The following is a 14,368-nucleotide window of genomic DNA, read 5'->3' on the forward strand; positions in this document are numbered from 1 at the left end:
AAATGAGGCTTCATTTTCCAACCTGCTGTAGAAGATTTCATGATCACTTTACCATGTAAAAAAGGCCATTTCTAAGGAACAAAGGAAAACTTGCTTTATATTCAGCCCAGAACCTCTGCGCTGGCAAGAAACTTCAGTGCCCTCAAGCAAACAAATGTTCCATCGTCTGCCTTTCACAAACCTTTAGATCTCGGTGAATGTCAGCAATATTATCCTCCTGCCCCAGTCCCCAATCCAGTCTGAAGGCCTGGCCACCGCGCTCGACTCAAATCTCAAGATGCCAAGGTGTCTGTGATGTAGCCCTCCACTAAAAAGCCAAGGCACAGAAGAAAAAACACTGGGGCCGATCGATGGTCTGACTAGGCAAATATCAGGCCCGGCCATGGGGCAGTGACTCAAAGTGTCTGACAGACAGAAATCATTGTGCCATGACAAGCCAGGCATGCTAAATGCTGATGAGCTTGTTTGAAAAGGTCTCACCACTTGGGATATTTGAAGTGTCAGCCATCAACAGCATGCTTTATACAAAGAGAGAAAGCCATTTAGATCTGGCTGTACCGTTGGGCTGCCTCTGTTAAATGTAAGCTATATTTCAGTTTCAATATTGTTGCTGAATTATAAAGCACATACTAATAAACTATTTATTATGAAGTCAAATGCTGTAATGTTTCATAATTTCTTTAATGTTTAAAGGTAATTCGCCTTTCACATAGATTTCAAATGTGGTTACAATCCTTTAAGGTTTTGCAACTGATGCTTCAACTCCTTTGAACGTTTTATTTTAACTGACTCTTCAGCTGCTTTCTTCTCAAACACCTGAAGTGATTTCAGCAGTTTCAGAAACATTTCACATTCCGCTGCAACCTGAACTGCTTTAAGACCCTTTTAACACTTTCAGCTTTCACTGATGCTAGAACTGCTTTCAGTGTTTCAGCTTTAATATTTCAACTCCCTTTCCTGCTCACAATTAACTAACACATCAGCCGACACCTTTAACTGATTCAAGTTTAGGAGACACTCCCATACGAAGACGTTTCAAGGGTTCAACACATAATTTGAACTGGTTCAAATGTTTAAAGAAATTTTCTCCAGCGGGCTCATGTAAATTGTTCTCAGAAAAACAAAAATTTGGCATTTTGTTTTAATTGAAGATGTAGAGTTGGTCCGTTTTCACCATGCGCTGGTTGGACAAGATAAGGAAATGTGAAATGTGGACAGTTGCCTGTGGTTAAGATAATAAATGTGGCTTTTTTAAATCAGCACTCAAACTGTTTAGTCAGTTTGAGTGCTGACATTTGCTTGACAATTTATTTTGGTAGACACTCTTTGAAAGTTCCTATGTAAATATACTCTGTAATATTATTAGGATTCAATCCTCTGCTTTCATAGGGTGACACTGCTTCTCAGAGAACACCAGGTAAAGGTGCATTCTGGGGGAACACTGTGATGCAACAGAATCAATCTACGGGAGGTAACAAGGTTTTGAATATTGCGAGAAGCAAGAACTGAATTTCAATGTGACGTTTCCCAGCTAAACTGACTCAAATATTGTACAGTGTGGTTTGAGACCACAGGGGGATACCAACATTGTTCTTAAACTGATATTTGAGACTTCACAGCTGTATTTAAATAACTAGATGGCTCTCATTTAATAACAAAATACCACAGTGCAATACCTCTGGACTTTGCAAATGCCTTGTAGAGTCAAAAGAGAAACAGCTGCAAACTGCACCTGCACTGTACGACTGTCCAACCTGGAAGTTATATCCAAAGACGTAATTCATGTTCCTTGATTTTTACATGAAACGGATTTCCTGGACCTCTAAACACAACCAAAGGATTTTGAAATCAAGTCTCTCTCTGTGGATTTTATGGCTGTAGCTAAATTGTGTTGCATACAGGCAGACACGCCACATCAAAACTCCTAAATCAATTTCTTCCTTGGTCCAAGGCCTATCTGTTCATTTAATTTCATGGAAATCAGTTTGAGTTTTCGAGGTATCCTTCAGACAAACAGACAGGCGGACAACTTTCCTTATATTTTGCCTTTTAAGCTTGCCTTCCTCCAGAACACGTCAATATGAACACGAGAGTTTATGTGTAGGATTGTTTCCAGTGGTTGCATATCAATAATAGCTGCAGGAGAAATAATGGATGAGGACAGAAAGCCACCCACATGAGACACTATAAGCAGAACCAGCAGCTGTTTGTCGTGCTGTTGAATTGTATCAAACTGTACTGAGAGGTGTTTCCAATATTTTGTCCACCCCAACTATATCAATGGGGGTGTTGTTTTTAGAGATTATAAACTATAACATAAAGTTGAAGACTGCATAGCAATGTGTTCCTAATAAACTGGCAACTGTGTACATGGGAAAAAAGTAAATATTCATCAACTCTATGTTACAGATTTTATTAGAATAATCATGTAACACACTACTGCCTCTCACTATATGGAGCTATGCAACAACTACAACAACTAACTATAGCCAGAAGGTGTTCAAACTTCCATCAAGACAATAAATCATATGCAGCAAGTGTAGAAACAAAGATAAAAGGGAGATTTTATATTGTTGGTGAAGGAGACCGATGCCCAGTTTGATGACTGTGTAAGCTGACCTTTCAGACAGGCTAAGTGCCACTGGAGCGGAGCCAGGTTTAAACAGCGTCCAAGCAGATGGTAGAGGCAGCCAGACAGGACACACAAGCACATTCCTCCAGCAGAAGCAGAGTGATTGAGACAACCTGTGGTGTTGCCACCTGTTTTAGCACACTGCATAATTAAACCATATCTCGCGAAACTCTCTTGCAATGACTCACTTTCCCAGCATCCCTCGAGCAGCAGTCAGCAAGATCATTCATTATAAAGTGCTAAAGGGAGCTTAAAATGTTCCCTCCTCTCCCTTCTCCTTTGTCTTCAAGTTCACTTCACGTCTCCATCTCCTCTCCAACCATAAATCTCTTCCTGCTGTACTCCATAACACACACCTACACCAGTCCTCCAGGGAGACGCTGCGAAGAAGGCGTCAAGAAAAGATCTGATGTGCTCGGCTTTTTACAAAATTACATTTTAACTTTGTGAAGCTTGAAAACACACAGTATGACTCAGATGTGCGTGTGACGATCATAAGGTTAGATATTGATCATTTACATGCAACCGTTTGACGTAACCTCACCTCAGACGCAGCAGTGATTCATTCTATCACACACACACACACACACTCACACGTTTCCTTTCCTGTTTTCCCATCACTAAAATAAGAATACAGGCGGTGGCTCATAATGGTTATTTATTCCACCTCTGCCCATTTCCAAGAGGAAATATCATTCAGAAATATATTTGAAAATATAAAATATTTTGTAAATAGTCAGGACCTGGTGCTTTGTGTGCTGAGACAGTGTGCAGCTTAGTGGTAACACTAAGGCCCATGGGACGTGTCTGTGATGGGCTTTAGATGCTGGCTTTGTGAAGATAATGTATGCGTCACTGTGATGCAGTGTGATTAATTCAGTTTTTCTTTACCCTTACATTTAGTTTACACAGGGATTAAGTCACTTTTCACATACAAACAGGAGCTTGCACAAACAGAGGCTCAGGCATGGGTTCTGTTTAGTGTGTACATATGTATATTGTATCTGAACAAATGCCAAATCTACTGAGTTAGTGTATGTACATCAGTATATGTCATATTCAATGAACGGTTATACATAAAGTATTCTACTTCCCAATATCTGGGTTATAACTAGTCTTACTGTGTCATACTTCCCCTTGCTTTTTCTTATACTTTGAATCAATAACTGATAATTTCTTTTAAAGAACCACATACCACAATGTAGCGTTGTATCCGTGGGTAGACTCTCCACAATCTCAGGAAAACAGACAAAATCGTCCTGTAGGGGAACGAGGTAGTGACCACATGTGTGACTTCCGGAAAGGAAAAGACATTGAAGCCAGATGTCTCATAGCGCCTTATAAGCTCCTCGTCGGCCTCGTTTTCTCCTTCACTCAGAATACTGCCGACAGCGTAGCTGCACTGTGATGCAGACACCTAGGAACAAGAGGAAGGATCAAATGAACTAATAAATAAAGATAATAAAAGAAATGAAAAATAAAGAGTGATGGCCTAGATAGAGAGGACATATAAACAAGATAGACTGATAGTTTAGATCAGCTGGGAAGAGATGCTCAGGCTCGGTCGTCTTAACAGCATTTGACCTTTCCCTTTTTCCTTTATTATAGTGATTTCAAGCACCATAATTATACAGAGCCTCCAATATGACAACAACGGCACTGACAGATTAATGCATTCAAGCAAAAATTTATCTGGCCAGAAAATATCCCTAATGTTTGCTTGTGTTTCAGCGCAGGAACTGATTGTACAAAAACCCTACACTGTGATTCATCTTTACTCATGCCACTCAATCTCCCTGAAAAACTCTGAAATGCCACCTACCATCAACATTTATAAAGTACCTGTCTCTAGAGACTGATGAGTCATAAACACAGTGGTGTATAATGTAAGGTAATTTTATGGGTAGTGCATAGAGCACATTAAGAAAAAACAATGGGACGTTAGCAGAAGAAAATATATCTTCTGTGATGTCAGCCAGGTGTCAAACTTAAAGAGAAAATACACTCATTAATAGGAGCTCTAATTGGAGCATTTGGCAGCACAGCAATTATTGCTCCTTCCTCAATTCTGAGCGCCCTGGCGCCCATTAAAAAATAAGAAAAGGGAGACACTTTTTACAAATGAATACTCCTGAGACATCCAAGACTTTCTCCCCACTGTGCTGAGCCGAGCACCACTGAAGGCTCATGTAATAAATAAGAAAGGAATGGTCCAATTTGTTCATAAACCTATCAATGCTACGCTTCAAGCACAGCCAGTGTGTCTGAGAATGCCTATTTTCTCCCCTGTTTCTCAACATGCAAGGCCAGTGATGGGTAGAAGTGTGGTATTCACCGAGGCTAATTTTTCACAAAGTTTCAAACACACACAGAGAGATACTGCGAGGGGTGTGCAATCTGCATACATGCACAACCTGAGCTTTGTTTGGTATTAACAGATGATCCTATTTTGAGCATTAATATGAATCTAGCGAATTAGTCTTCTTAAATCATGGCTGGTAGACTGAATTTGAATCACTTGTGATGAACCTGATTCTACAGAGAAATCACAAGCTTCTCCCGACCCTGTGACCATTTCACAGATTCATCATAAGGGTAAAACCATAGCAATTAATCAATTACACAATTAATTGATTGACAGAAGATTAACCAGCAACAAATTTGTTAACTGCTTAGTCACTTGAGCCATTGTTAAGCAACAAATGCCAAAAATAATCTTCTCCAATGTGAGGATTTCCTCTGTTTTTGTAAACTCAGTATCCTTGGGGTTTGGATTGTTCTTTTGAGCATATGATAGATGTGTTGGCATTGTTGTCAAGCATGACACAAGAAACATACATGGTGAAAATCTGCTATGATATTTTAGTGATGAGAGGTAAACTGCACCTTATCTCTGGTAAGCATGGTATCAAAGTGCTTTGGGTGCTAAATGGAGATAATAAAGGGCAGACTGAGTGAGGGTCTCTCATCATCAAATGTCCTCAATCTTCAAATAAACATCTGCTCACCACTCCAAATTAATAATGGTGTTTGTCAGTATAGTCGAAAGAAGAGGCAGGTTTTCAGTGAAGCTGGCAAAACGCAAAGATAACACGTCAAACACTTTGTTCAATACATGAGAGAATGATTCTAAGTATGTAGTTAATGGCTTGAGTGATCTCATTTTTTAAGTACCCTGTTTTCACTTGGGAAACTTTACACATGAGGATATTTTTGACACTTTGGATGTTTTGGGGGCTGACAGTAGGAAGTCTGAGCCAAGTGGATTTATTAATCATCACAGGGCTCCAAGTAGGGAGTCCAGAACAAAGAACCTTTGCCAAAAGCATAAGCCTCTGTCCACAATTTTTGTTTTGCCTCTCTGCACTCATCAAGACACAAGTGTGCTGTCTTTTGATGTTTCTTCAATACACTGACAGCTTTTTCTGTAGCACAAAGTTCTGAAATTCAGCTCAAGGAATTCCTCCTTCGTGTCTCTGCAGCAGATCATCAGAACTGGCTTTGGTAAGGCAACGGGGGAAACAAAGGGCAAACCACCTTCACCAGCATACAAAATATTAAGGCTCACATTCTAAAAGTTTTACTATTACTGTCTCAAAGGATGAGTATTAGTGAGGTTTTCTACTATTTCATCATTCACCACAAAGAGTAACATTCAGACTGATGCGCATTTCCTGACCGTTCCTTTCCCCCCAGCTGCCATGCCCCCTGCTTTCATCACACTGTGACCCAAGCGAGGGTCCCTGAAGATGATCAGACACGTGTCATTTCACCACCATTCTGCTTGTCATCCAGGTTTTCATTTTAGACAATCCTCGTCTCGAGGACCACAAACCCTGACCCCTGATCGCTTACTCTGAATTTCAAGTTTGACAGAAAACCACATTATGCGCCTCCCTCTGACGTTCGTTGGACGCAGAGGGTAAGCAGAGAAGAAGAGAGCTGCAGGGGTAGGGGTGAAGTGGGCACGCCAGGTCAGAAAAACTCTCACTTTGAAACTGTGAAGAGGCTGGTGGAGGGGGTTTTAGAGAGCAGGGCTCAGAAATTTGTGTTAGGCATTTGAAGGAACACACAGAGCTGCTCCAGCCATGTATCCATGGCAACCATCTCAGGACCAACTCAAGTCCTCGTTGAGATCTTTTGTTTCTCCAGAGGAAGTGATTAAAGGAGGTAAAAGTGAGGAAAAAACTGAGAACAGAGGATGAGTCTAGCCATTCTGACACTTATCCTCTGTCAGCTGCACTTTTGAAAATCCTTCTCACTGCAAATATCAATGGACAGTGTCTCACTATTTAGCCACCAAATACCAGTTCTCCTGTCTGAGAGCACTCTGGGGCTCCTGATGCAGGGACTGAATGGCATCCTGAGGCTCAGACGCTAATGAGCTGAGATCATTACGCCAATTATTTTAACTTAGATCAGGACTTGGCTGTGACTGCGCAGAGGAACTAGGACCCACTGCTAGCCTAATTGCCGGCTTGGGAAATAGAAAGAGGATGAGCATAACAAAAGGGTTTTGATGCAGAGCTGGGAAGAGTCCATCACTGAACTCTGGTTACATTCCATCAGGTTGTTGTGCATCAGGCTATGGCAGGTTTAAGCAGCGCCACTTAAGTCAGTTATGTTGAGAGGCAGTTCTGCAAATGGTATTTATCAGCATGTTTCAGAGATGGAGAATTACTGCAAATATTAGAGTTGAGTCATGCTGACAGAGGGTAATATCACAGAGTAGTTGACTCAGTACCTCAGTAGTGATAAATGAAGTTTGGCTGTGACTACTGACACTGATCATGACATGGGAAGAAAAGATCATTAATAATGGCCAAGCAAGACTATGCTAAGCTAAGTTGAGACTTTGTTCTATACATAGATTACAATTATTTATCAATTATTCTACTGATTTTTCTTTTTTTAAATTGTTTATTTAGTCTATTACATGAAAGTAATTTGTAAAAAGAATGTCCAGCTCATGTTCTCAGAGCTAACAGTCACGTCTTCAAATAGCTTGTTTCTCCCGAGCTACAATCCAAATCTGAAAAATACTCAGTCTATGATGAAATAAAATAGAGAAAAGAAGCAAATCTTCATATTGAGAAGCTGGAACCAGATAATGTTTGCCATTTTAACTTGATGACTTAAATGTTTAACCGATTATAAAAACTGTTGCAAATTGATTTGCTTTTGCTCACTTACTTGAGTAATCAGTTAATTTCTTTTTACCTCTTCCAGTCATATGTATGAACTGAAACGATTACTAAGTGTAAGTGTCTTATATCATTGTCTTGATATCACAATAATTAAAATCACAGAGGATATCTAATTTACCGCCTTTACCTTTGTGTTTTTTTCACAGTGTATCAAAGTGTTTCCACTCCATGTAGCTTGAAGTCATCAGTTTGCTATGACAGGTAACTACATACAATGTTCATCATTCACTATTATCTTATGCTCTAGCAGATCTCATATTTCTAAAGGCCACATTTGTCAGCCCCGTTTTCCACTCCAGCTACCTAAACCTTTAAACTGCTTTAACATTTAAAAGTGTTACTCCTCGTTCCATTCCTTTTTAGTCTGTTTGGGAAAAACCTATTGGAAAAAAAATGACTTGTGCTAGACTCACTTTAAAATGTGAGAACCGGCACCACATGATTTTGGAGACCCCCAGAGAGTGAGTAGGTATTAGGCATCAGGAAAACAGATCCAGCAGATATTATTTCCCGCTGCTTATAGACACTGAGGTTTGGGGATGGATGAGTTCAGGGAGCAGCTGGGAGTGTGGGAAAACATCTCACACAGAGAGGGATCCAACTTACTAATCGTGTTTTTAGCAGAAATGGTGTGGCAGTAAAGGAGTCCACAACAGCTTCAGTCAAATTCAAAAAGGTGCTGGAAGCTTCCCCATTCTGACTACTGATCTTTATGGAACTCCAAAATACTGGCAAAAATAACACAAAAGCTTTCTTTTCATTATTAGTCATATGGAGTTCACTTATATTTCATAATTAGTGTTTCAAAGTGTCTCATTTTATTTCATTCTGGCATTTTCCCAGTGACATTTACTGTCTACTATACTGTCACAGCTCAGCTCCTCTCAGCTACAGCAACAACAATGCCAACGCAGTTTTGATTTATACACCAGGATGCTGCTGTGAAAGCCCTGAGCTAAACAGACGAGCTATAGTCAGCTTACTGTCAGCGAGTGAATCCAACAGAATCAGCGTGGAAAGTTTGATTAATTGATTGATGATTGAAAATACACTGTAACTAAACACACATAGAAATCAAATCAGCAGTTGAGGAATCGGACTGAGACTCTAAGGCTATTGTTGATTTGTTTACAAGGATGTTATTGCAAAACAATGTCAGAACTTAGCTTGGTAGTTAAACTAAACAGATGTCATTCAAACTGTAAAATCAGATTAATCAGATTGCAAAAGTATTCTGATCTGATTCAAAAATCTTATGTATCTATTGAAATATCATTTTATTCATGATGTATTGCTGAATACTGAAAAAATCTCAGTTTCTCAAGACTACATCTCAGGAGCTTAAATAAACAACCGCAAAATGCACTTGATGTCACAATATTTTATGACATCTGAATCCACAAAACACACCACACCCTGTCCAGATGTGCTATGATAATGCTCAGGGGAAAACACAAACATCGGACAGTGCCAAAACTCTGCAAAAAGCTGAGGAAAACAGAAAAAAAGACCAAGAGCACATGATATGCCACTTAGACTGACCATTCATTGTGACCAGAACTCTTTAAATGGCACTGATTTAACTATTGAAACCATCAAGTGTTGACTAACCTGCTGAGAGGCAAGAAATCCATCTTGGACCACTTGACTCATTTAAAAGTATGGTATTGTCGCCATCTAGCGGCTGACTACGTTAAGTTATAATGTCTGTCTGATTTTTAAGTAAAATCATTGAATTAAGTGCCGGAAAACGTCGTTAAAACAAACTGCCACTTCTATCAAGAGTGCGGTATAATGCATATTTGGGTGTTTACCTTATTAGGGTTATCGTAAAAGACTCCGATTAATGAAAGCGTTGGTCCAATACTGTGAGACTCCTGAAAAAGTTGTCCACAGTTCCTGTACGGTCCCTGTTTGAATTTGTAGGCGAATGTAATCTTCCTTATCGGGGGAGAGCCGGTTAGCACGGTAATGTCTGTGCGGAGTCCCGAGTACAAAACATAAACTACTGTCAAAATACTTAACAACAGGCTGGTGACCACACACAGACTGACCCAGTCCGGCATGATAGCTTAATACTAACAGGCGGAGGAGGTCGGTTATTCAGCTGCTTCTGAACACTCAGCGCAGTTTAACATTTTTTAAAAAGGAAAATGTTTTCTTGTTTTCATCGGGTATTTGTCTTTGACTTCTAACTTCAGATTTGTTTCACTTAACGATTAAAAAAACACAAGGACAACGCATTGCACAGGACTTCCTGGAAAGTACCATTTATGCCGATCAGAGGGGGGGAATTTAGCTACAAACAAATATTTAAAACTCGTAGAAACAAAATATGTCCGCATCAAACACATTTGTATAACTCAACACATTTGTATAACTTAACTTTACTGGTATTTCAGATGTGCAGGGTAGTGTATGGGTGTGAAGTCAATATTCGCATAGATAATTTGTTAGATACCAACTTTTGTATCAAGTAAACTACATTATTTTGATGCTCATTATTGATACTGATGTTTGTAATTCATTCTGAATGGCAGTTAAAGGCCGTTAATTGTTGTAATCGTCACTACAATTTGTAAACTGGTAAGAAACAAGCATAGTATGAGACACTAATTTACCATATTTTGCTAATAATTTATATTCATTACACAAGTGTGCAGTACATGTGCACTAGCCTTGATTGTGAAATTGCTTTAAATAATTGTGCTTTGGAGTTCATGAATTGCAATTATGACCTCCGAGAACATTTTCAGTGATTAAATCTTATGGATATTCAGGAAATAAGAAATTAAATATTGAAACTTGAAAATAAGGCCACATCTCATCCTTGGGGGTTGTATTACATTCATGTCCCGCCCCTTGAATAAAGTGAAGGCTGGACTTGTTGACATTGGACCGCCTGAAGAGAGATAGCTTACTTCCTGAAGTTTAACTTCTTCGTCCCGTTAGTACGGAGTTCAGGAGCATGGCTGGGAGTGTTGAAGAGGTTCTATGACCTGACAGCTAAGCTGCTGTCTGGAGAAACCTTCAGTTTCGCTGCACTGAAGGGGAAAGTTGTTCTCATTGAGAATGTGGCGTCTCTCTGAGGAACAACAACCAGGGACTACACTCAGATGAACGAGCTTCACTCTCGTTACTCCAGCAAGGGGCTCGTTATCCTGGGTGTTCCCTGCAATCAGTTTGGACATCAGGTGAGTCATGTGTCACTTCATAAATGGCTGACGTACTCGGGTTTTCCCATATGAGGATATTTATTTATATATACAACAACTACTGTTTTATTAATCTTCTGATATATTCAACGAACTATCAAGAATTTGAATTTGACGGCTGTTTTAAATGTGAATAGTTAATAGTTTCGCCATAGGCTTCAGTAAGCCTTAGTCAGTGGTGAAATTATTCACATTCCTCAGTAAAAACTGCAGTATCACATTAAAATGTTCCATAAGAGGTAAAGATCCTGCATTTAAAAGACATAAAAGAAATGTAAACAGCAAAATGCACTTTAAGTATCCAAGTGCCCATAGAAAATTCAGATAGGGAGTTAAAAAGTATATTTCCCTCTTAAGTGTAGTGACTTATACAGAAACATTAAATTAAAATATTCCAAGTAAAACACAATTATCTCCAAATTAAGTATAATACTGGAGGAAATGTGTCACTTGATGGCATACTGTCCATCTGCTCTACAATGGATTTAATATTCATGTCTTTTTTTAAATAACAGGAGAACTGCAAGAATGATGAAATCCTAAGATCTCTGAAGTATGTCCGTCCAGGGAATGGCTTTGAACCAAAGTTCCAGCTCCTTGAGAAGGTGAACGTGAATGGAAACGATGCACATCCCTTGTTTGTTTATCTGAAGGAAAAGCTGCCATTTCCCAGTGATGATGCCATGGCTCTCATGACTGATCCCAAGTTCATCATTTGGAGCCCAGTGTGTAGAAGTGACGTCTCCTGGAACTTTGAGAAGTTCCTGGTCAGTCCTGACGGAGAGCCCTACAAGCGCTACAGCAGAAATTTCCTCACCATTGATATTGAGGCAGATATTCAAGATTTACTCAAGAGCGTCAAGTAAAGTGTGCTGCGACACACTGGGTGGCTGCAAAGAATATCAGTTATGTCCAGCCTAGCCACAAGATTAATCAGTAGTCACACATCTGTTTTGGGCATTTTATCATGTTTTCCACTTTCATAGTTGCAGCGCTACAAAGTATGTGATATTTCCAGTGCAGTACACTGTGGTTGTTCAGACTGTTTACCCAATGAAGACACTCCCTGAAACCTTTTAGTGAGGGGAGTTTCTGATGAAGATGTAAAAGACTGATTCAGCCATTGTGTATGACTCAAATATCATATTTTTACTGAGAGGACAAGAGGAGAAATAAACATTTCATATCACAGAGAGTGCTACTATCATTTGTGCACAATGCATACAAACACATCTTTCAGAAACATTCTTAAGGTAGGACTATCTGTAAAATTTAGCTGCTTTCCCTCAATATGCGTTATCTCAAGTGTTTGTGTGTGTGTTCATGTGAAAATTTAAAACAGGTTCATCTTTGGTAACTTGGGAGTGTTGCTAGGCAACCGTCGTTATGAGCTCTTTATATACTATCTATGGTTATGAGAGATGATTGCCAGTTTAATCTTAGGAGTTTAGACGTGGTGAGTGTTCCAATATTAATTTTCACGTCTGGTAGATGCAAGATAATAATTAAATCTGCCGCACTTCACGTCTATGTGGCTGCCAACGATACCCACTCAAATTATAGCAGTTCTATTAGTTGTTTCTATTGTTGTTTCTCTTTCTGTAGTTGTTTCTTTGGCTTTATATCAGCCAGTTTAATCTAACGTTATAGATGTGATGTTAATCCAACATTATACTGCATAACAGTTTTACGCAGATTTTCTTAAAAAATTAATTTGTGATTTTTTTTTCAACTATTACCAATGGGTAAACTAGCGTAAAAAAACAGGAACGTTCGGCCCGTCTACGCCGTGCTTCCTGGATGAACGCAGAGCTAAGCTGCGACTCGTCCAACATGGCTGGCCAGGAAGATCCAGTGCAAAGAGAGATTCACCAAGACTGGGCGAATCGAGAGTATATAGAAGTAATTACAAGCAGTATCAAAAAAATCGCCGACTTTCTTAACTCATTCGGTAAGCATCTGACAACCACTTTTACGGACAAGATCACCGCCGATGAGGATGTTTTGTGTAGATGCTTAGATCAAGCTAGCTACTCAAGCTAGCTTTCCTGCTGATACTAGCACCGATGTTGATGTTTTCAATGGCCACTCCCAGTTAGCAATTAGCTTTATCGTTTGCTGCGGACTTGTTATTGTTTCCTCTCACCGGTTCCTTGCCAGTTTGGTCAAGAGTTATATTACTTTACTGTATTACTGTTGCTTTGCTTGTTAACTAATGTTAGCTTCTTAACAGATGTCAAAACATTTATTAAAAGGTTATTAGATTCGAGTATTGAGACAGCTAGCGCTAGTGTCTTAGCCACTGCTAACGGTAGTCTGCTCTGCTGTCATTAATGTTTATACCAGCAGCTGCATAATGTACTGTAATGTGCTGATGTTTTCTCAGGAATAATGTTAGTAATCGGCAGCGACGTTGTTCATTGTTATTGACTGCATATACAAACTCTGCCTCATTGACTAAAATGTCATAACTGTTTGTAAATGCAACTCATTACCATCAGATATGTCTTGTCGATCCCGTCTGGCCACTCTCAACGAGAAGCTGACAGCGTTGGAGAGGAGGATTGAATATATTGAGGCGAGAGTAAGTAAACTGCATTGTAATTATCACAACTTGACGCCCTTTTTATTTAAATAACAACAAATATAACACATTTAACCCATCTCATGAATTTGTTTCTCATTACAGGTGACAAAAGGAGAGACCTTAACCTAGAACTCATCACGGACATTCATAGCATCCCAGAGCTACCTGCCCACCTTCCCACCCCTGAATCCTTGGGAATAAGTGTGACGGATTCCACCCTCCTTTTTTGGGGCCATGTGGACCATTTTTATATTAAATGGCTGAGTTTTGTGTTGTTTTATCTCATGACACATTTGTATAGAAGATATGGGTCTGCCTTGGACGTCAGTGATTCAAGCATCTTCAATATTACAAATTAAAAATAAGCTCCATAAGTATTGGTTTTAAAAAAAATGTTGTGGAGTTCAATTATGGATCTGGTAACAGCACAATTTGTTGACTATCTGTGTTATATGCAGTATCATTACCACATCAAATTTATGAAAGGGGAACATTCTTGTGTGCCATGTTGAACAAGTAATTGTGTAGTCATCTTTGTTAAGGACCTGCTTGTACAGTGAACTGTTTGGTGACGTTTCAGGATTTAAATACTGTAATAAATGATAAACAATGACCTTGTTTCATGTTGTAGCTTAGTATAGTCAAATTAAAATTAACTGACCACAACTGCTGACACATTAAAATTGAGAGTAGTTCTCAGTAGCTCTCAACACACTCAAACAAAGCT

The 14,368-nt window shown here is 39.3% G+C and overlaps 3 protein-coding genes across 4 annotated transcripts in view; 2 read left to right on the forward strand and 1 right to left on the reverse strand.

Annotated features, from left to right (window-relative positions):
* The window catches only part of LOC108889987 (testis-expressed protein 264), a 30,637-nt gene extending 20,519 nt beyond the window's left edge, over positions 1-10,118 (reverse strand). Inside the window, exons 1-2 of one of the 2 annotated variants that reach the window (XM_018686717.2) lie at positions 9,654-10,118; positions 3,828-4,049 (exon numbers count right to left, since the gene is read on the reverse strand). In XM_018686717.2, coding sequence (XP_018542233.1) covers positions 3,828-4,049; positions 9,654-9,905 — 474 coding nt within the window. In that variant the 5' untranslated portion in view covers positions 9,906-10,118. The remainder of the gene's footprint in view (positions 1-3,827; positions 4,050-9,653) is intronic. The other variant, XM_018686716.2, reaches the window with a different exon arrangement.
* Positions 10,119-10,739: 621 nt separating this feature from the next.
* On the forward strand, positions 10,740-12,245 carry LOC108889988 (glutathione peroxidase 1). Its single transcript, XM_018686718.2, has 2 exons — positions 10,740-11,033; positions 11,570-12,245. Exons 1-2 carry the CDS (start codon positions 10,956-10,958, stop codon positions 11,918-11,920), a joined length of 429 nt encoding a protein of 142 aa, XP_018542234.1. The 5' UTR covers positions 10,740-10,955; the 3' UTR covers positions 11,921-12,245.
* A 591-nt stretch (positions 12,246-12,836) lies between these two features.
* On the forward strand, positions 12,837-14,254 carry brk1 (BRICK1 subunit of SCAR/WAVE actin nucleating complex). The gene is made up of 3 exons (XM_018686719.2): positions 12,837-13,005; positions 13,556-13,638; positions 13,744-14,254. Exons 1-3 carry the CDS (start codon positions 12,855-12,857, stop codon positions 13,768-13,770), a joined length of 261 nt encoding a protein of 86 aa, XP_018542235.1. The 5' UTR covers positions 12,837-12,854; the 3' UTR covers positions 13,771-14,254.
* The last annotated feature ends 114 nt before the right edge of the window (positions 14,255-14,368 follow it).

The sequence above is a fragment of the Lates calcarifer genome, linkage group LG12 (assembly GCF_001640805.2).
Source record: "Lates calcarifer isolate ASB-BC8 linkage group LG12, TLL_Latcal_v3, whole genome shotgun sequence".
NCBI classification, from domain to species: Eukaryota; Metazoa; Chordata; class Actinopteri; family Centropomidae; genus Lates; species Lates calcarifer.